Source organism: Chenopodium album, chromosome 15, assembly GCF_948465745.1.
Source record: "Chenopodium album chromosome 15, dcCheAlbu1.1, whole genome shotgun sequence".
NCBI lineage: Eukaryota > Viridiplantae > Streptophyta > Magnoliopsida > Caryophyllales > Amaranthaceae > Chenopodium > Chenopodium album.
Window position 1 is genome coordinate 4,667,366 of NC_137848.1, and position 21,907 is coordinate 4,689,272.

The window sequence follows — 21,907 nt, forward strand, 5'->3', positions numbered from 1 at the left end:
CGTGTTACGCCTTTCCCTTGTTTGTTCCCTTTTCATTCGTCCCAACAACGTAACACCTTCATTTCATTTTGCCTAACTTTATATTATGCACTTTCCTTTCATCATTATTTCATTATATTTTCCCTAATTCCCATAAAAAACAAAATCATTATAAAAAAAATAAAAAAAAAAGAAAAAACATACTCGTTATTCATAAAATATTTAAAAATAAAAATTAATTAAGGTTTGTAATTTGTATTGCATCAACTGAAAAGAACGACGTCGTATCAATCGTCTTCTTCCTTTGTCTCTCTTTCTCTCTCCTACTTCACCTCACTTCTACGATTTCATTCAATTGGATCTACAATTCTACATACAGTCAACTAACAATCACTATTTATTCTTCAATACGACGTCGTTTCTTCCCAGATTGAAGGGTATTTTTTTCAAATTCTCAATTTTTGGGGGATTGAAATCTGAGTTGTGTTTGTAGATTAATTTGATTGAATGTGATTAAGATTTAAGAATGTCGGGAAATTATGATTCTGAGAACAACCCAGAAACATCATCAGCAGTAGCAGGAATTAATGATGATGAAGAAGAAGATGTCGGTGTTAATTCCGAGTCAACTAATAATCAGGTATTAATTATTAGCATTAATGCTTTTAATTTGATTACTAATTTTAGTTGTATTAAATTGTCATTTTATTTGTTTGATTGCTAATTATTTTTGGGGTTTTAATTGTTCATTTGTTAGATTGTTAATGAGCTATTATAGAAATGATAATTAGTTTGGAAGAGTATTTGGAAGCTTGTGTTGTTCATGGTATCAGTGTTCGAATCCGAGAATAAGTTGATGATGAATTGTAATTAGTAGGGTTTAATGTAGGCGAATAATTGAATGGAATTAATTTTTAAAAAATGAACATTTATGTGGAATTTGAATGGAAATGGAAATGGAAAAGAGATGGAAAGAAAGTTACTTTTGAAGGGTAAGATCTTTGGCGCAAGAAGAGGTTGATCTGTATCATCTCGACGACTTGGTTTATACTGAGTGTATTATAATAGACAACTATTGTTAAGAATAGATGGGAAATGTCTCTATTATTACAAAGGGAAAGGTCTTCTTTAGAGGCATTGATGTATATTGACTAAAGGGTGAACTTTTATGGCTTTATTTATTGCTATATTTGGTTGTGTAGGTGATTGCTATTTCAATGAAATTGTTGATGTCAATGGATTAAGTTAGTCTTGTGTTGTATGAATGCAGGAAATGAGCTCAAGGGAAGCTAATTATGATAGTAATAATAGTAATGACGATGGGGTGATTGTGAATGCGGATAATAATGGAAGTGGTGGAGATTCTGATGGTGTGGTGGTGTCTGAGGATGCTGGGAGGGAAGATATGTTTCTTGACGCCCCTGAGGATTTGGGAGCTGATGGTAGAGAGTCGATGACTCAAGAGACCCCAGAGTGGGAAGAAGACAGAAGTCATGAGCCTCGGGCTCGGTTTAGTGGGTTGGACAATGAGATGCAGAATGATTACATGGTGGATGAAATGGAGAGACTGCGAGCCATGCTAGATAAGACTGTGAATGAGAAAGAAAGCATTGTGAGGGAACACAAGGTATTCACATGTTCTCACAGACTTTTCCCTTGTAAACTTTTGTAAATATAGATGGTATTGTGATATTATTTTTTTGTTTGGTATTGCAGGATGAGATGGAGATGGCTGCAAAAGGGATTGCCAATCTTCGAGATCAGTTGAGGGATTTAATCAATAAGCAATTGTTGCTTAATGAAAATCAATCTGGGTCTCTTGACCGGTTTCATGCAGATGTAGAACAAACATCACTGCATGAATTGATACATGAATGCTCCATGTTTGTTAGGAATGTTGTAGAAGAGTTTCAGGATTTGAATACAAAATCCACAGAAGCTTCAGTGTCACGCGAAGTTGTCAATTCTTATATGAATTCAGTTCATAATGAGTCAACAGAGGTTCAACTTCAGAAGGATCAGTACATGGAGGATGCTACAAACAGGATGCTGAGTTCTTTCGCATCTGTTGTGTATGTAGGAGAATTACTGGATAATTCTCTTGTAGGGAGGATAGCTCACGTTGAGAAAAGTGTGTTTTCTTTGATGGAAAACTATAACTGGTTCCTTTATCAAGGTGATCAGCTAAGGCAGTGTTTGGCGCAGTTGAGGCCTGAACTTGCTGAGCAGGCTGATTTTGGGGTGATATATGCTGCAGCAAATGAAGAATTGCTAGGGTTCAGAAATAAGGAAACAGAATTGATTGAGAAGATGAGCCATATGGAAAGTGAAAACAGTAAGCTGATGGAGCAACTTGGCACGCACAGGGCAATTGCTGATGCAGCAAATGCAGAACTTGAGAAATGGAAAGCTGAACTCGAACAAGAAAAACACAGGTATTCTAATACTAAAGAAAAGCTTTCCATGGCTGTGACTAAGGGGAAGGCATTGGTTCAGCAGAGGGACTCATTGAAACAAACTATAGCTGATAAAACAAGTGAACTGGAGAAATGTCTTGTTGAATTGCAAGAGAAGTCCAGTGCACTAGAAGCTGCTGAGTTGATTAAGGAGGAGTTGGTGAAAAGCCAAATATCAGGTGCATCATTGCAAGATATGCTAGTGCAGAAAGATCTAATGCTTGAAAAGCTGGAAGATATTATACTTCAGAGTGGTATTCCAGAGATATCAACTTCAAAGGATGTTACTGAAAGAATCAGATGGCTTGTGGAAGAGAGGAATGCGTTGAAGGATGATTCCATGAAGTTCCATCAACTGGCTGATGCCTTGTTGTCAATTGATCTCCCAGAAAATATTTCTTTTTCAGACCTTGAATCTCGACTTAATTGGCTTGCCAAATCATTTGATCAGGCAAATACTGAAATAGGAAAGCTACAGGATGAGATTACCAGAACAAGAGAATCACTTATTGAGGCTGATGCAGAAATAGGTGCATTGCAAGTGGAGAATTCTAGAATAAGGGACATGGCTTCCAATGAGATGGACCATTTAGTTGCTTCACTGTCAACAGTCCTAGTGGAGAAGGATTATGTCACAATGGAGTTAGACGATATGAGTCATAGATTTGAAGCAGCTCTTCAAAGAGAGCATCAAGCTGTATCGGAGAAGGAAGACATGTTGAGGATTTTTCTGGAGGCTTCTGGAATCACAGCGGATGACAGCCAACTTTCAGAGGCAGGTGTGCTTGTGGAGAAATGCCTTGCAACAATAAAAGAACGAAGCAGTTCAACTGATGAATCATCAGAGGTCAAAGATGATTTTTATCAAATCTTGCAGAAGCTCTTGTATGTTAAGGACCAAGACTTGGCTCTCCACGAGATTTTGTTGGAAGATGTGACCCAAAAGATGAAAGTGGAGATGGATAAGTTGTTTATTGATTCAACAAAGGCTTCTGAAGAAATAGCCACTCTTAAGGAACATAATGAGAAGCTGCAGAAGGATCTTGAACGGGCTGAGGAAAAATCGTCCTTAATACGGGAAAAATTATCAATGGCGGTGAAAAAGGGAAAGGGACTGGTTCAAGAACGAGAAGGCCTGAAGCAACTTATTGATGAGAAGAGTTCAGAAATCGAGAAGTTAAAGGTTGAACTAGAGCTGAAAGTTCTGGCAATCAGTAGCTATGAAAATGAGACTAGTAGGCTATCTGAACAGGTTCAGGGCATTGCAAAGCTGGAGGAAGATCTTGTTGCTCTAAATGATCAACGAAATATACTAGAAAGGGATCTCTCAATGAGCAACAAGTTGTTAAATTCTCTGAAAGAGTCAATTAGTAGCATTACACTACCTGCAGATTCAAGTTTTGAAGAGCCTGTTGAAAAATTAAGATGGCTTGCTGGGTACTTAAGCGACTGCGAAGTGATGAAAGAACAGGCGCAGCAACAGTTGGAGAATGCACTGCTTGAAATTGAAACTTTGACTACCAATGTCTCAGAAGCTCAGTCAGCTATCAAGTCGCTTGAAGATGCACTGGCAGTTGCAGAAGAGAAAATTTCTCAACTTGCTCAAGAGAAGACAGAGCTCGAAGTTGGCCAGACTTCTGCTCAAGAACAACTGGAAAAAGCAATACTGGAGGCACAGCTGTTTGCTGAAGCTGGTGCAGCTAAAGTAGCACTGGAAAATGCTCTTGCAGTCGCAGAAACCAATATCTCCAAGCTTGGCAAGGAGAAGGAAGAAGCTGAATCTAGTAGAGTTCTTGCAGAGGAAGAATTAGATAAAGCAAGATCTGAAATTATTGATCTAACCAGCAAATTGTCAAATGCTACCACAACTGTGAAAACTCTCAAAGATACAGTATCTCATTTAGAGAACAGAATTTCTGTGTTAACTGATGAAAACAATGCTGCACAGGTAATTAGAACTGACTTGGAGAAAGAATTGAAGGAATTGAAAGAAGAAGCTGACATCTGGGATAGCAAGCTGCAAGAGGCACACTCGAGTGTAAAATCTCTTGAAGATGCACTTTCAAAGGCGGAAAATGATTATGCTGAACTGGATAGTGAAAAGAAAGCCGCTGAACAGGAAATATCAACATTAAGCGCCAAACTTAATACCTGTTTAGAGGAGTTGGCTGGAACTCATGGTAGCTTGGAAAGCAGGTCCTTGGAGCTCTTTGATCACCTTAAAGGACTTGAACTGCTTGGGGAAGATGAGACTTTACTCTCTTCACTGAGGAAATGTTGCGAGTCAAAATTTGAGAGCCTCAAAGAGATGGAAGACTTGTTCACTTTCATCAGGGGTCGATGTGCTAAGTTGAGTCCAGAAAGTGATCCCATCTCTGAGGTAACATGCAATCATATGCTTATAATTGTTAATCTTTAATTTGCATTTGCATTCACCTGCGTCATACAGATATTCTCGTCATTCTCTCTCTCTCTCTCTCTCCCCTTCACTTTGGATGTTTTTCACCATCCTTTATATCTTCCTTGCTGGTTACCAATTATCTTTTGGAGTTTGGATACATTGACACATGTGTTAATTGACCATGTTTTAAGGAACCTCCTGCCCCTCCCAACCTTTTGAATCCTGTTGTAAAGCTAAAGGCTGATTCCAAAAACATTGAAGTAAAATCGTTCACACTTTCAAGCTTCATATCATATTCCAAGTTTCTTTATTCAGTTTCCAGGTTTTAGCTGATCTTTCATTGGTGTTTCTTAAGGAAGCTTATTGTTAATTTTTCACTTGTCTGTTTTTTCAGGAAACATCTTGCCTATCAAAATTGTTTTCAGTGAGCCTTGATGACATTGTTGGTTTGAATAGTGTTGGCGGTCATGCAGATGCAGTAGAGGGTAGTGATATTTCCTTATATGTCCAGAAGATAGTGGAAAGCTTTCACATGAGAAAGAGGACCTTCTCTGAGAAAGTTGATGGTTTTTCTTCCTTTCTGAATGAATGTGATACATCTATTGTGCGAGAATTACAGTCTACAAGCAAACAGATAACATCTATGGCTGAGGAGCTGCAATTTCTGGACCAGAAGGTGAAAAGTATGGAAACAGAGTATCAAGCTCTAGAAAATAAATTGGCCCCTCTGGAAGATGATGTTTCACTTTTGTTGTCTGCTTGTACTGAAGCTACACAAGTGTTGCAATCTGAAGTTGACAAACAAATGGCAGAAATAACTACATCTAGTGATCATGTAGAATATGAGCCAAAGTTTAGTGAAAACAAGCACGTGAAAGCTACTGAGATGTTGTTATTTGCTACCAGAAAAGCTTGTGGTGTGTGCGAGCAGTTGAAGAATTCAAGGAACGAATTTTCGTCAAAAGTCGAGGAATTGCAGGATAACCTGAATGAATTGAAAACAGTTGCAGACAGGAGACTGGAGGAACAGGATCTATCCAATACGAGGATCCATGAATTGGAGACTTATTTAGCTGAACTACAAAATACATGTAGCGAGCTAAAGCTTAAGATGGAAAATAATCAAGAACTTGAGGCTAGCTTGAGGGAGAAAGAGGTTGAGATATCATCACTGCAGAGCAGTTTGACAATGAAAGAGAAAGGTGAGCATATTCTTGTCTATATACTCGTTTCTTCCCTCAAATTTTGTCCACCTAATATTTGTAGGACTTGCAGTATTGTGAGCTTTTGTATAATTAGTATCTCACTTCATTGTTTATGTCTTCTATTTCAGAGGCAGGAGAGGCACTTTATTGGGCATCTCATGTGGAGAACCTTGTGAGTAGAACAAATAAGATAGATGTATTAATGGAAGATTCTCCGGGTGGGGACTTGGAGCCTCAGGATTCATCCCAAATAAAGAAGCTGATGTATGTAGTTGAGACCTTTCCTGAGTTGCAACATCAAATTGAATTGCTTTCTCATGAAAAAGAGGAAATGCAGAGTGCCCTTACAGATCAACTTCATGAAATAGAACATCTGAAGGAAAGAATTCAAGAAAGCATTGGCCATGAGCAAGAATTGGCGACTGTTAGGAGCAAAGTTATAAACATGGAATCTGGGCTTGACAGAATTATTCAGAAGTTTGCCACAAGAGATATAATTGGGAACCAAACATCTGTTTCTACAGATGATATTATACAGGTAATAGAAGAGCAGGTAGTGACGACACTCTCCAATTCTGAAAATTTGAAATCCAAGGTCTATGAACTTGAATTAGAGGTTAAAAAGAGCATCAATTCTGAGCAAGAATTAGCTAAGCTTAAAGACCAATTACTTGATCTGGAGGCAGGCGTGCAAAGCATTATCAAGAATTTGGGAGGTGATGAAATTAATTACTTGAAGCCTCTTGCTACGAGTGATCTTATACAAGTTCTGGAGAAGATGGTAATGGCGTTAACTTTGGAATGCAAAAAATTGAAAGCTAAAGACCATGAACTTGGCTCAGAGATCTGGAAGGACAGTGATGAGCTAGAGTTGGCCGAGGTCAAGGGTCAATTAGTTGATCTTGAATCAGGTTTGCAGAGGATCATCCACAAAATCAGAGGCGATGTAATTGGGGACCAGGGGAAAATACCTACAAGGGATCTTTTACAATTGTTAGAAAAGATGGTAATGACTATAATTATGGAGTCCGAAAATTCAAAATCTGAAGTCCATGAACTTGATTCAAAGTTGTATGGAAGTCAAAAGGCTGTGGATGAATTATTATTGAAGGTGAAAGAACTTGAAGATTTACTTCAATCTAAGGTAGTTCCCCCTGATACAATCCAGGAAAGGAGCCTTTTTGAAGCAACTTCACAACCCTCAGCATCTGAAATTTCTGAAATTGAAGATGTGGTAATTACCTTAACATTCTGTATCTTATGTCTTTTTGGTTACATAAATTATTATTGAATTAGGCTGTAAGATTTTGGATAGCTTTGTGCACTGGGGTTGCTTATATAGCTTTTGACTATTAAGGCATTACATATATTTCTTGTTAGTTATGCTTAATTTCGAAATTTAGTTGGGTATTCTCCAATAGTTTTCATATTATTTGTAGTCTGATTCTAGTTTCTGTCTTTGTTACTCTATCAGATTTTATGTGTTTTGGTGTATATGTCATTGTTTGTTTCTGGAGAGTGTGGTAGTATAACTGTGATATTGCTGCATAGAAGTTTGGCATGTTTAACTATTGTTGTATATGTGCCGGGCCACCGACTGGTGTATGACTGTAGGAGTTCCTTTTTTTTTTCAGGGTTCCGTATCAAAAGCTACAATTTCTCCTGTTCCATCATCTACTCATGTAAGAACATTGCGGAAGGGGTCAAGTGATCATATTGCTGTAAATATTGATTCAGAATCAAGTCGACTGTTGGATAATGAACCAGTTGAGGATAAAGGTCAGTATAATAATGGGCTGAGAACTTTTTTGTTTACAGTTTTCTTACAATTTTGGGATGATTAAATTTCACATCTTTTTATTTTATTTTATTTATTTTTATTTTTTCAGGTCATGTCTTCAAGTCTCTTAATACATCAGGTCTTGTTCCAATACAAGGAAAGATATTAGCTGATCGGATTGATGGAATATGGTAACCTTTTATCTCATCTTGAATCTTATTTTATGTGATATGTCAACGTTCAGTACATACGTTGTTCAATTTTATAAGTTATAGGACAAGGGTATGAAATGAATTGAACTGGTGAGTGAAAAATAAGCACCAAACTTTTAAAAGTGCACAATGCGGGCTTAATATGGAGTTTAGGGAATAGATTTAAAGAACGTAGTAGTAGCAAATGAAGAAACTGACATACTCTGATTCTCTATTGAAACAAAATGTGTTTCTACTTCATGATTAGAATGTACCGGACAATTTTGTGAAGCGTAAGATTGCATTCCAAAGCTGGATATATTCCAGCAACTATCGAGGCTTCTCATCCATGTTTTAGATGGATACATTTTTTTTTTTTTTTTTAAATCAAATCGGCCTAGGGAAGTTAATGTTATGCCTTCATTTTGACAACCAATATGCTAAGTAGCCAAAGCCTCCCATCTTAAGTAACTTGATAATCGTGTAGAGTCATATCTCATTTGTTACACTGGTACTAATTCTTCATTTCCAATTCATGCAGGGTATCTGGTGGTCGATTGTTAATGAGTAAGCCACGAGCTCGTCTTGGGTTTATTGCATATTGGCTCTTTTTGCACATATGGTTACTGGGAACCATCTTGTAATGTAGTTTGGCTGTAGGGATAGATTTCTAGGCCACACGCAACAGCAATACTATTGATACTTTAGAATTGTATTAGATTATAGATATAGACATATAGTGCTATCTACTAAATTATTTTTGTTGATGTTAATAGTAATATATTATTCATTTATTCATTTTCTGCCTTTAATAATAATGTGTTCTGTCCTGGTAGAACAATTATGTTACAAAGAGATTTCTATTTCTTCATCAAGCCCCATATTCCCCATACTGCTATGATCAAGAATTTCATGGATGTTGTCTAATTGCCAAAAATGCTCTACGGGTGACTTATTTATCAACTTTACCACTGATGTCAAAATAAAATAGCCAAATTTTTACCTTGGGCAAAAACTGAAACGAATTCCACCCTTTGTCTGAACACACGCACGCGCGCGCACACAAAAAAAAAATGGAAGGATTTTTTTTTAAAAAAATAACTTTATGATGTACTGCATAATATTAGATGGCCAGTATAATAAGTTTAATAAATCATAAATATGAGCAAGATCCTTCAATTTCCTAACACTTTTATTCACAACAAATGACTATATCAGCCTAAGTCCCCTTGAAGAACACCCTTCATTTACCAATTACTATTAACTTTTTAAATGGAAATATCTATTGCATGTTCTTGATCCCTTTCTGTCCTATTTAAAGTGTAACATGTTGTCATTTACACCATTAGCAAGTATAACAACTGACATATTTCATTAGCTCACTTTTTCTAGATGAGACATAATATGAAATGAAACGGAGGGAGTAATTTATAAATGAGTAAAACTAACTTGTAATTATCATGATAAGTTGTTAAATAAAGTAAAAATAACAATTGCAAAAACTTGACATCTTTTAGACATTTTATCAAGGAGATTAAACAAATTTCCTAAAAAAAAAAACCCTCAGTTTGCTTCTTCAATTTTGCAATTCTGTACTGTATGAGCTGCTGCTTGTTGAAGAACTGACGATAAAATGGGATTGCTCACTGCAAATTATTGGAGGTGGAAAATTGCATCAAACTTCTTATCCAACAACACCCACATCAGTAATACTCTTCTATTCAATTAATATTCTTCAAATCTCTTCAATTTCCTATCTTAATTACCTAATTGCTTACAGAAATTTGTAAATCAGTGAATACCCACTATTGTTTTAGTTTCATTTTTGTAATTTGTGACGTTATTTGGTTAATTTTATTGCCTTTAATTTTACATTGTTGAATATTGAGCTTTATTTGTTCAGATGGAAACACTTTTGGCCTCACCCAGCTAAACCCTGTAAGATTATTACCATGAATTTAGAATTTTTAATCTTGATTTTGGGATGATGATTTTGGATGGGGTTTGTAGTTCTTATTTGCTTCAATTTTGATCCTGTGAAGTAGGAATTTGGAGGTAGGATAGTGGCTTTCGCAGGCCGAAAATCAGCCAAGAAACTGAAGAGAATTAAGGAACAGCAAAGTGAGGTGAAATTAAATAGTAGTAAGAATTCATTCAATGATAATAATGAGGTGAAAGATAGTGTCCCTTCAAAGATTGATACCATCAATGATGATTTTGCTTTGGTGAATGAGAAAAGTGAGCTTAATTTAGTTACTAATGATGTTCCTTCAAGGGGCACTGTTCTTCGAGCCTGTACCGCGACTTCTGGGCTGATAGCGGCTCTAGGCTTGGCGATTCGGGAGGTTAGTTTGATTACTATCCTGGTCCATATTCTAGCTAAGCCAAGGATTCTCTTTATCTAAGACAGTTTGATGATTTTTTGATGCACTAACTTTGATATTTTCCATACATCCAAATTCTAATTAGAAGTTACCATTGATATGTGGTGTCATTTACTACCTGCGTTAAATTTTTATTTGCAGCAAAAGGATCTTTTGTCTCACAAATAATATTTCTTTGTTGCAACTAATAAGAAAATAAGAACCAGAGGTAGTAAATGTTAGAGTGGTTTGATCACCCAGGAAATTTTGTGTAACAAGTTTCCTAATCCAACAAGTGTTGATGGCAAGCTTGCAGGTATCTCAAATTGCATCTTCAAGAGGATTGCCTGTCTTTGACTGCTCCCAAGTATCGTGTATGAGCTACTGCTTTTTCCCAAGTTTCATTTCCATATCTCTGTATTAACATGTTTGACAGAATGGACACTGAGCATTACAATTGGGCTTCTGCATATTAGTATAGCAAGTGATTAAATCACATACAATACTCCATTTGTATTTATCTTGAGGCTTAATTGGAGGACTGAACCAATGTTTAATTTGAACTTTTGAAGTGATCTTTCTTGGTTTTGCAAGTGGCAAACTCGAAAACAGTGATCCATTCTTACCTCTTAGCAAGTCTTGTAGATAATAAGATTCACTGATTTATTCTTGGAGGTATACCGAAGTACTAGTAACTCAAGAAGTGTACTTAAAATTCCTGGTACTTCATCATTGTGCTTGACTTATGTTAATAAGAAGAATTGATGGTGTTGTTCATTATGGTTCTATTTTGTGTGTGTTGTATACTTTGCTTTTATTGCTCTACCTCCATGATAAGGTGTTGTATAAAGTGGATCTGTCATTACCAGGGGTCAATATTCCAAACTTTTATTTAAGTCAAAAGGATTGCCAAATTAATCTTTGTCTTCTCATACTGTTTCTGCTATTGTTCAGTTTGAGAGCATGAGAGTAACATATATTCTTGTCTTACAGTTGATTTCCAGGTATGGCATCTCGAGTTGGTTACAGGTTTGGTTGTGTTGATATCCTTGTCAAGGTATACACTACTAAAGATATGGCCTGATTTTGCCGAATCAAGTGACGGAGCCAATAGACAGGTACGTAATTAAGTACAGTTTCTCTGGATCAAAAAGGTCTACTTTCCATGATCAAGAATCTACCGAATTATTTTTTCCTTAGTCACTTACAAATTATTTATCTTCTTTTTTTCATGCTCTGTTAATGCAGGTCCTGACATCCCTAGAGGCATATGATTATCTGATTGTTGCTTTCCTTCCTGGGATTAGTGAGGTTAGCATAGAGTTTATAACCTGGATGAAATTTTGCATCTGATCATCAAATTGCCCTCATTCAACGGCTCAAAAGTTTTCTAACTGACTGATGGGATGTCCAGGAGTTACTTTTCCGGGGTGGGCTGCTACCGCTTCTGGGGCTGAACTGGAAAAGTGCTTTGGCAGTTGCAGCTCTGTTCGGCGTTCTACACTTGGGAAGTGGTCGGAAATCATCCTTTGCTATTTGGTATTCTATTCCTCCCTTTTCATCAACAGACATCAGTCAGTCTTGTCTATGGATAATGCATCATATTTGGTAGCTTACTTTAGTCAAATAACAGCATTAGATGCACCTTTTGTTTTCAGGGCAACATTTGTAGGGGTTGCGTATGGCTATGCTACAATCGTTTCTTCAAGCTTAGTTGTGCCAATGGCTTCTCATGCGCTGAATAATCTTGTTGGTGCCCTTCTATGGCATCAAACATCAAGATCATCCAAACAAATATCGAGCTAGAAGCCTTGAATACTTAAATGTATATACACAAAAACAATGATTTCTGCATGCAAGTGATGTAACCTGGCGATTTGTGGCTGTGTTAGCCTTTAATAGAGTTAGTGATTACTGCCATTTAGATACACAATTTAGCATAAGGTGTGACAATTGACAATTTGACATTTGCAATGCTAAGTGTTATCATCTATTTGAGTGTTACCGAGTATGATCCGATAAAATTTTGAAATCCAAGTTCATTAGATGGCTTGATTAGAGGTTTTGTTTTTTATTTATTTATGCACAGCTATGAATATTTACAACCTATTTTAATTTGATTTATACGAAGTATATACACACACGAAGTATATATTTTAAACCATACATGAAACTAACCAATAAAACACATTATCAATAGTCTATAGTGCTTCACAACTATAGTTCCTCTTACAAAAAGTCTCTACTTCAAATTGACATCCTACCAAATTTTTTTCTTTTACAAAAAATCAATTTATCCAAAAAATTCAAATAGATAAGCAAATTGTGTTTGAATGATTATTTGATTAGGATGAAATACCCTACAACAAGTTAGACAAGTGTTATTGCTTTGCATGTTATACCAAGAAACAATGCAACCTTATTAAACTTACTTGTGACCACATGTCTTTGTAAACCCATGCATTTTGCACCATATCATCTCTCCGATCCGTTATTAGTAGTTCGATACATCAAATCCCTCCTAGAAAATCGTGCATATATATGGTGCAATTCAGAGTTAATCTTTAACCCTCTGGTCCTTCTCCAAGTAACTGGAGTATACATATACTGTATTTAATCAGCTACCAATGTTGACCCACCTACCAGTTTGGGAGTTTTTTTTTATTCATCCGCAAATGCTAATTTGAGAGTTTTTTCTTGGTTCATCTGCAAACAAGTTCATAAGATTTATTTTTATGTGCCTGAATCTCTTAACTTTACTTGAACAAAAGCAAATAAAACACCGCAGGTGCACAACAACCAACTCTAACGATTACAGGTGTCAAACTGATGTGGAAACTTGGGACATTCAAAACCAATGTCTTAAAGGTTTCAAAGAAGATAGAATCATTGTTGTCCTTTCCAATTGTACCCCAAATCTCCCTTTACGGAAATACTAGTATAATGCGTATAATTATCCCATAGAGATAGACTTAGGCGTATTACCGCCGCGTGATTACGCAAGACTACTCAAAATACTTAACTCACAACAAAACTTGCAGCGGATTAGAAAACTCAACTTTCTTTTATTAATACTTATAAAAATAAAAACAAAACCAACATTCCTAAACTAGATGAAGCAAATCTCGGGACTCCCACATGCTCATTCATGACTCCACCTGAAATTAGTCATACTGCTAAGTACGATAAGTGCAAGATAAGTAAATTCAATTTATTTGCAAACATGCATTAAAACCAATTCCAATAATTCAAAACTCATAATTCAAAACCAAATCTCAAGATCGATACTCAAAATAATTCCAATAACTCAATAACATAGTGATTATTAAAATCAATTCTTTTCAAAAACCCAATTTTCTCTCTAAGTGTACACACCCCCCAAGCTAGTCCCCTACTATTTCAAGGCTATTCTTGAAAAAAGCCTAGGTCATACAAAGTCCATAGTATTCAATAAATCCGTATAGTAGGATTAATATAATAATCAAGCTTGTAAAGATTTTTGATAAATAATTCAATAAATCCTCATAAAATTCCTCTTTGAATAAAATCAACCTTTATAATAGGTTAACTCAAAACTCCTTTTTATTTAATTCAACATACTTTCTAAATCAGCCTTTGAATAAATACTTGAGAATTAAATCTCATATAAATAAATTTCAAAAACAATAACTCCTCCTTTGAAAAACCTTTTATTTAATTTATCAAACTTTTCAAATCAATTTCTTTAATTCAAACCATTCAGAACATGATATGAAAATCAATCCTTCAAAAATACATTTATTAAAACAAATATTAAAATCAATACCTCCAAACATACTTTATTTTATAAATCTAATTCAAATCAATGTAATTCAATCACCAATAAAATCATATAAAACATGCTATTCAAACAATCACTTTCAAAAGTATCTAGGCACCTAAACGTACCTTGATTTTGAATATCAATCAACACTTCATACTTTCAAAATTCAATCACGAATACACCTTGCAATTAACATAACCATAATTAAAGTTATCACAACATCTTTAAACATAAACCCAAATCTAAAGTACATGGACTATAAAACTCTTTTAAAAATAATAATTTAATATAAAATTATAACTTTGAAATAGATATTTATATTTTAGAAAGCTGACCATGAAAAAAATAAAGGAATAGGATTAAAGAGAATTGAATTTGCGTTGGAAAGAATTGGCAGAACTTGCAGAGGCTATAACTCCTTCAATATAACTCTGAATTGGGTTTTTTGAGCCTAAACTCAAGGATTCTTTGAGAGAAACAATCTTCCTTGAAACATCAAAACCTTAAAAACTAACCAGAAGTGCCCGAAAATTGGCTTCAAAGGTATACAGACTGATTTTCTTTTAGAAAATAGGAGAAGAAAAGTAGGAAAACGTTGAGGGAAAAGAAAAGTAAGAGAGAAGAAGAAAATTGAGTTTTGGTGTGAAGAATATGAGAGGTATGAAGGGGTATTTATAGGCTAGTATATGCAAGAATTATGGTAGGAGAATGTAGGAAGAATTATGGTAAATTGGTTTAAAGAAATTACTTGGAGAAGAGAGTTTTAAAATTAAGGAAAGTTTGATATTATGGTGACTAAGAAATAATTAATTATGAAAAGTGTGTTGTCATAAATATAATATGGCAAATGGCTTTTTTTTGGGGAATAATCAAGAATGATTTAAGGTATGGAAATAAGATGATAAAATATATAGGAGATGTAAAATAAGAATTAAGAAAAGTAATAGAATTGAGGGAGATAATTAAAATAAAAAAAATTACCAAAATAGTTTTGCTCAAAAGTCAAAATAGAATATAGTGGCCGAAAATTTGAGCTTTCCTAAGCTCATTTTCGGACCTCCCTTTAAATATTTAGGCAGTTATTTTGCTAGTTTTTAAGGAATATAAATGATTGTGTAAAAAAATATATTTTGTAGAAAATAATAAATTAGAAAAATACCAATTATTCACTACATAATTTGCCTAAGAAAATCAAATTTTCAACACTTAGAAAATCTGAAAATCATAGCTAATTAATTAGGAATTTTCGGCCATCTTAATTAAATAATAAAATATAATTTTGCTTAATTAAAATATTCAAAATATATATAAACAATCCAATTTTTACAATAAAATAATGGATAATAAATCTTATCTAAAATCCAAAAATAATCATTAAGTTTTAAAATGTTTTTGGCGCCAAAATTCAAATATTATTTTGGCTTAAAAATTCAAATAATAAAATAAATTACTAAAATACTCTTTTTAGAAAATATTAATTAACTAATTAATTAATTAGTAATAGATTTAAAAAATACCGGGTATTGCATTAACCTTTTTTTTTAATATGCATTCCTGCACCTTTTTTTTTAATTGTCAATAACTATTCAGCTTTTGCAATTAAAAATTACAAATGCACCGATTCAACTACTAATGAACTGCATAATTTATATTATTAAACTAACAACAATAAAAAAAAGTGCATTATATATTTACTAAACAAGTATGATAGTCTTTGTGGCCTTGTGGGATATTGGGGCAAACCAAAATGAAATCCATGACAAACACAACTAGATGAAAATAATTATTATGTTGTAATGTACATACACAAAACCCATAATATATTATAAAAAAATGATAAAATTAGTGATGACATCAATACATCATCCTATCAACAGATTATGTATTGAAATCAATTAACTTCCTATATGAAACCAATAAGATGAGAGTATAGTGTCTATGTGGTTTAACGCATAAGCTGCGAGAACATTATTATCCATATCAACACTCTTAAATTTTCATCGTCAAGAGGATATATAAAAAAACAATCGGCACCAACAAAATCCTTGTCATTGAACGTAAATCTAGCTACACTAGATTGGTTTAAGGGTTCGAGCTAAAGAATATTTTTACTTGAAAATTAAAGTAAATCATTTGCAATTGAATAACATAAGATCCCATTGTTAAATAAATAGAACCTCAAACCACTAGTACAAGTTAATTATTAACTAATTTATCCTAATTATGAATAGATAAACCTACAAACTCCCTTTATAACCTACTAATTATATTAAATTATTTAAAAATTAACAAATTACGTGAAACTATATATATATATATTATATTATATTGTATGTTGTTGACCCATATAACTACGTTTATATATATCACTCATAATTTTATGTTAAACTGAAAAATTGTTCATTCACCATCTTATTCCAATTCAAACTCTTCATTAAGTACATAAACTATAATCTCTCCTTATAATAAATATTATATAATCATTTAAAGCCTCAAAATAACCAAACCATCCAAGAATAAGATTAGTATGAATACGAGAAAAGCTAAAAGTATTTTTGGGAAAGAGTGGACAATTTACATACAAAATAATTTAAAATAATCAAATGCTCATTTTTATCAGTAACATTTGTATGAATTAAAGATGAAATCCTATATTCAATTTGAAAAATTATAATTTAAAGATTACTATGATTAGAATTATCAGCATAAAACTTAGAAAATATAGGTGAAGATAAAATATAATAACATTTTTTGGAATCATTTCAATGTAACTAATAAGAGACCCCTTAGTTCATCTGATAAGCGCTAGTTTTATAAAATTTTCCTTAAAAAAACCCATATTACAAAACCCAAGCAACCCCATTAAACTTACTTGTGACCACATATCTTCGTAACCCATATCATGCATCTTGCACGATACCATCTTTGTGGTTAATTAATCAAACCCCTTCCTAACAAATCGTGCATATATATGGTGCAATTTAGAGTTGGTTCTTTAACCCTCGAGTTATTCTTAAAGTAACACGAGAATTAGGTACCAATGTTGATCCATCTACTAGTTTGAGAGTTTTTTTATTGGTTCATCTACAAATATTAGTTGAACAGATTAAAAGACTCTTTGATTGAGGATGTCATATATTTAGAATCTTTGAAACTGATATGTCTATTTTATATAGTAATTTACCCTCGTCCCTTGGTCATAATTAGTAGTGTTTTTGGCTCTTTAGAGCCACTTTTATTACTAATATGTGTTTTCTAGTGTTTTCGTAGTTTTGGTTGAGTTTTGTAGGGAATTGCACCTTTGGAGCATTTTTCCGGGATTTTATGGAGCAACTACGAGCATTGGAGGAGCACGACCATCTTTCATAGCCCAAGATCGGTTAGAGTAATCAAGCCGGTGAATAAGGGCTCGACTTGTGTGAAGACGAGGCATTTGGACCGAATGATTTAAGCCCTGAAGAGGATATTTGGTTTGGGCCAAGTTATGAGCCCAAACGAGGAGTCCAAGCGGCCCAAAGGTGTCCGCCCGATGGTCCGCCCGATGATCCGCCCGATGGTCCGCCCGATGATCCACCCGATCGGGCAAAGAAGACTTATATCGCAGCAGCCCTTCGTCCGATCAAAAAGGCGCGCCCGATCGGGCGGTGCCTCGCCCGATCGGGCGCGTGTTTCTGGAGGACGTTTTAAGCGTCGTTTAATTTGTTTTAACTTAGGATTTTCTAGCTTAGTATAAATACGCTTTTGTTAAGCGAATTTAGGGGGGAATTCTTTTCTCCCTTCCCTTACTTCTCTCTTTTCTCTCTCTAACTTTTCTCTTTCTCTCTTCTCTTAAACTCTTTCCCTTTACTTTCTCTCTCTACTTAATATTTTCTCTCTCTAGACTTTTCTCTCTACCTTACTCTTGTTCTTGACTACTTTGTAATTCCGCCGTCTTGGTACGATTTCTATTTTAATTAATTTCAGTAATTTCTTCCTTTCAATTCCTTATGACTTGTTTTATTACTTTGCTTGCTTTAGATTTAATTATGTATGAGTAGTTTAATTCTAGGGTTTATGGGGATCCATAATTAATATGAAGGGATAATTTGTTATTATTGATTATTGATATTGCATGATAATTTCTTATTGAATTGTTTTAATTCTTTGCAATTAGATTATGAATCGAGCAGATGTAATTTGATTGTGAATGTTTAGCAATATTGAATTGATGAATCGAGCAGATGTTAATCTGATATTAAAGGCTATTTTCAATAGGAACTTAGATCTAGTAAATTGCGAGAGCCTGTTAGATCTATGTTGATTAATAAATTGCGAGAGCCTGTTAATCATGTTATTTGTGCAATGTTGATTAATTGTTGTTATGTTTTATCCCGGAATATTAATTATTGGTGAACCTGTGACCCTAGGCCTTCTTATTATCGACTTTCTCCCAACTTAATCTTCGTAGTATAGTTTCACTTTACAAACAACAAATTGGTTACTTTAATAATTTAGATTATATTAATTAATTAGGAGTAGAAAGACCAGTTTCCCTGTGGATTCGACCCTACTTCCCTATCTACTTTAGTTAGAGGATTTAGGTAATACTTTTGATTAGGTGATACGACTTTACCCTGTCAGAAACCAACATATATAACATCCTAGTATGCAATTGTGGACACCATTTATTAAGCCTAAGCCTTATTATTAAAAACAAGTACATAGAAAGGAAAGGATTTTGATGTAGAAATAACCATCTTCATCTAATTTCCAAATTCTACTTCAAGCATGTTTAATGTAGAACTTTACCACCTCAAAATATTAAAAATAAATAAATAAATAAATAAATAAAGCGTCTAATAATATCAAGATAAGACTGACAATGCAAAAAATCTAATTGGCGCTAATAGAAAAAAGTCGATATCCGACGGAAAAATTCCGTCAGAGACACCCCGTTTACCGTCGGAAAAACCGTTTTCGTCGGAACCGGTTGTCGGAAAATAGTTCATAGGAAATATGACCTTTTCCGACGGAATTTCCATCGGAACCATTTTTCCGACGGAAATCAGTCCGTTGGAAGAGGTTTTCCGGCTCGGAAAAATCCGTCGAAAAATGCAGTAAAAAACATTAAAAAAAATCTGGTGGCACCATCGCCATCAGCCCCATACCTGTACCTTCACCACAACACACCCTACCACCACACACCACCTCAAAACACCACTATTCTCCACCCCACACCACCAAAATAACAAACGATATTTAATAAAATAATACATAAAAGCGATAATTACCACAAAAAATCCAAACCAATAGATAAACATATTTGATCAGAATTTCAATAAAAAGAAAAAACGACAATTAACTAAGATAATTAAAATTATTTAATAAATTTATAAACTAACATTAAAATTACATAAATAATTAACTATAATCATAAATGTTCAAAAAATAAAACAAGATCTACAATTTAACCAAAATTAAAACAAGATCTACAATTTAACCTAAGTTAAAACGAGATCTACAAAAAAACCTCGACATTCTCGCGACGGTGGCTGTTTTTTCGCAGTGGTATTGTTGCGGAGATCTTGAGATACTCGCGACGGTGGCTGTTGTTTCGCGGTGGTGTTGTTGCAACGGTGACTATTGTTTCGCGGTGGCTGTTGTTGGGCAGTGCGCCGTTGTTTGAGGTTAATGTTGGAGGTGGTTGTTGCAGTGGTGGTGTTGTTTGAGGTTGATGTTGATGTTGGTGGTGGTTGTTGCAGTCGCGGTGGTGGGAAGAAAGAGGGGAAATAGAGGAGAGAAGAAAGAGGCGGTGGTGGTTTTTGTTGCGGTGGTAAGAAACAGGGGAAAGAAGAGGGGAGAAGGAAGAGGCGACACATGCAGTGAAGAGGAAAGAGAAAAAAAGAGGTAAGAGAAGAGGAGAGAGAAGAAGATCCGGAAGAGAAGAGAAAGGGGAAGGAGAGAGAAAGAGAAAGGGGAAGAAGATAGGCGGAAAGAAAACAGGTGGGGGAGGGGATGCTTTAGGGTTTCTATTTTTAAATGGGTTTTTTGTTTTTTTATTTTAAATTATATTCCGATGGAAATTCCGTCGAAAATCGACGGAAAAATCCGTCGGAAAGTGCATATATTACGGCGGATTTAGGTTCCGTCGCAAAATTCCGGAGGATTTTCGATGGAAATTTTAAATTTGTCGGAAATATCCGACGGAATATAAATCCGTCGGAAATTTCGGCTTTTCTGACTGAATTACATGTCCGTCGGAATTTATCCGTCGAAAATCAACCTGATTCTTGTAGTGTGGAAAATCAATAGCCTAAAACATCAAATGGTTCAAAAGCCCTTAATACCACAGCTTTCGCTTTGTCACATAATTATAAAATTCAGTTGTTTTTTAGAAGAGGAAAGCAGCCCTTCAATTCATTAATAATGAAGGTCTGAGTTCTAAATCCAACCACTATGGATGTGATAGAGACCTCTTAAGACTCTTTGTGATGAAATTTGAATGTCAATATGTATATAAAAGGAATATTTGCCAACAACTACCATTTAAATGACCACTTTTAAAAACAACTACCATTTAATTTTTTTTTTTTTTGGGTTTGAAAAAACTACCACAAAACACAAAAACTTTGAGTAGCACTATTTCTATGTTTATGACCTTGAAGTTTTGGTTAGAATACAAATTGTTACCCTCTTTGTCCACCACAAAGAGTAAATTGTGGTTCCATATTGGATTTGAACCACCGTGCTTATCAACTGGAGTCATGATTGTATTAGCCGGATCCATCCACACCACAACGTAGGTATGCATTCGCTTACAAAGACTCAATGTCCGGCTCCAAGGTGGTGTATCTATAATTTTGCCTGATGCTAAGGTCACCTTTATAAGCCTTTTATGCCTCTTTGTTTCTGTTAATGATTCCATGATAACGTAATGTTGAACGTTGCTTCCCTCCCATTTCTAAGAGATCTTGGAATCGATTTTCATCATCCACCTTTGTGGCTCTCTAATCACCTATATACAAGGGCAAAGCCAGGAATAAAATTCTAAGGAAACTCGATAAAGTTAACCCAAAAAATTTTAAAAATAAAAAAAAAAATGAAAGGAGAAAAAAATATGCTCAAAGTGGGAGTCAAACTTGAGACTCTTCCCACCCTTCAAAGCTCATACTACAAACAGACCTACATTGACAACATTGAATATATGTAAAATATTTGCTATTTATTAGTTAGTCATGGGGGCCAAACTAGAAAACACATATATCACCAATTGGGCCACGAGGCCCGACCTTCCACGAGCCACCCGTGGCTCCGCCCCTGATTATATGTACTTTTTGTTCCCCTCAAATAGCAACGTTTGATATTATAAGAGAGATTAAATTTGTAATTATATTGTGTTAAGGAATATGTAGCACAATCTCAACAATTAATATAAAAGATATGTTGTACAAAAAACAAAAAAAAAAAAAAAAAAAAAAAAATTGTGTTTAGGATACATATTATACATTAAATATTGTTTTCTATCTAAAAGTAAATTCTATAGGATACTTATTAACCTAAATGAAACAATATTACTAAACTTTTTTTTTTTTTTTTTTTTTTTTTTTTTTTTTTGAAGAAAAGCCTCAAAAGGCATTAATTATCATTAATAGGGAGATCAACGTTTAACAAAGAAACAATACTAGAAGGAAAATTAGAAGTCCAAATTGTCCTACCCGGCTCCCACGGCAAGCAATGAGCTAACTCCTGCG

General features: G+C 34.5%; 2 protein-coding genes across 3 annotated transcripts; both read left to right on the forward strand.

The window, feature by feature from the left end:
• On the forward strand, nt 1-8,810 carry LOC145582754 (trans-Golgi network-localized SYP41-interacting protein 1-like). Its single transcript, XM_081639769.1, has 8 exons — nt 1-619; nt 1,250-1,606; nt 1,696-4,815; nt 5,231-6,038; nt 6,170-7,275; nt 7,676-7,820; nt 7,931-8,012; nt 8,554-8,810. Exons 1-8 carry the CDS (start codon nt 506-508, stop codon nt 8,654-8,656), a joined length of 5,835 nt encoding a protein of 1,944 aa, XP_081495895.1. The 5' UTR covers nt 1-505; the 3' UTR covers nt 8,657-8,810.
• A 699-nt stretch (nt 8,811-9,509) lies between these two features.
• On the forward strand, nt 9,510-12,391 carry LOC145581669 (uncharacterized). Of its 2 annotated transcripts, none has more exons than XM_081638694.1 (8): nt 9,510-9,718; nt 9,916-9,950; nt 10,058-10,357; nt 10,692-10,749; nt 11,369-11,493; nt 11,624-11,686; nt 11,790-11,914; nt 12,015-12,152. In XM_081638694.1, coding segments are annotated over exons 1-8 (780 nt in total). In that variant the 5' UTR covers nt 9,510-9,645; the 3' UTR covers nt 12,016-12,152. The 2 variants fall into 2 exon arrangements, with proteins under 2 accessions (XP_081494820.1, XP_081494819.1); XM_081638693.1 differs by having other exon boundaries at nt 9,514-9,718; nt 12,034-12,391.
• Nucleotides 12,392-21,907: the final 9,516 nt, after the last annotated feature.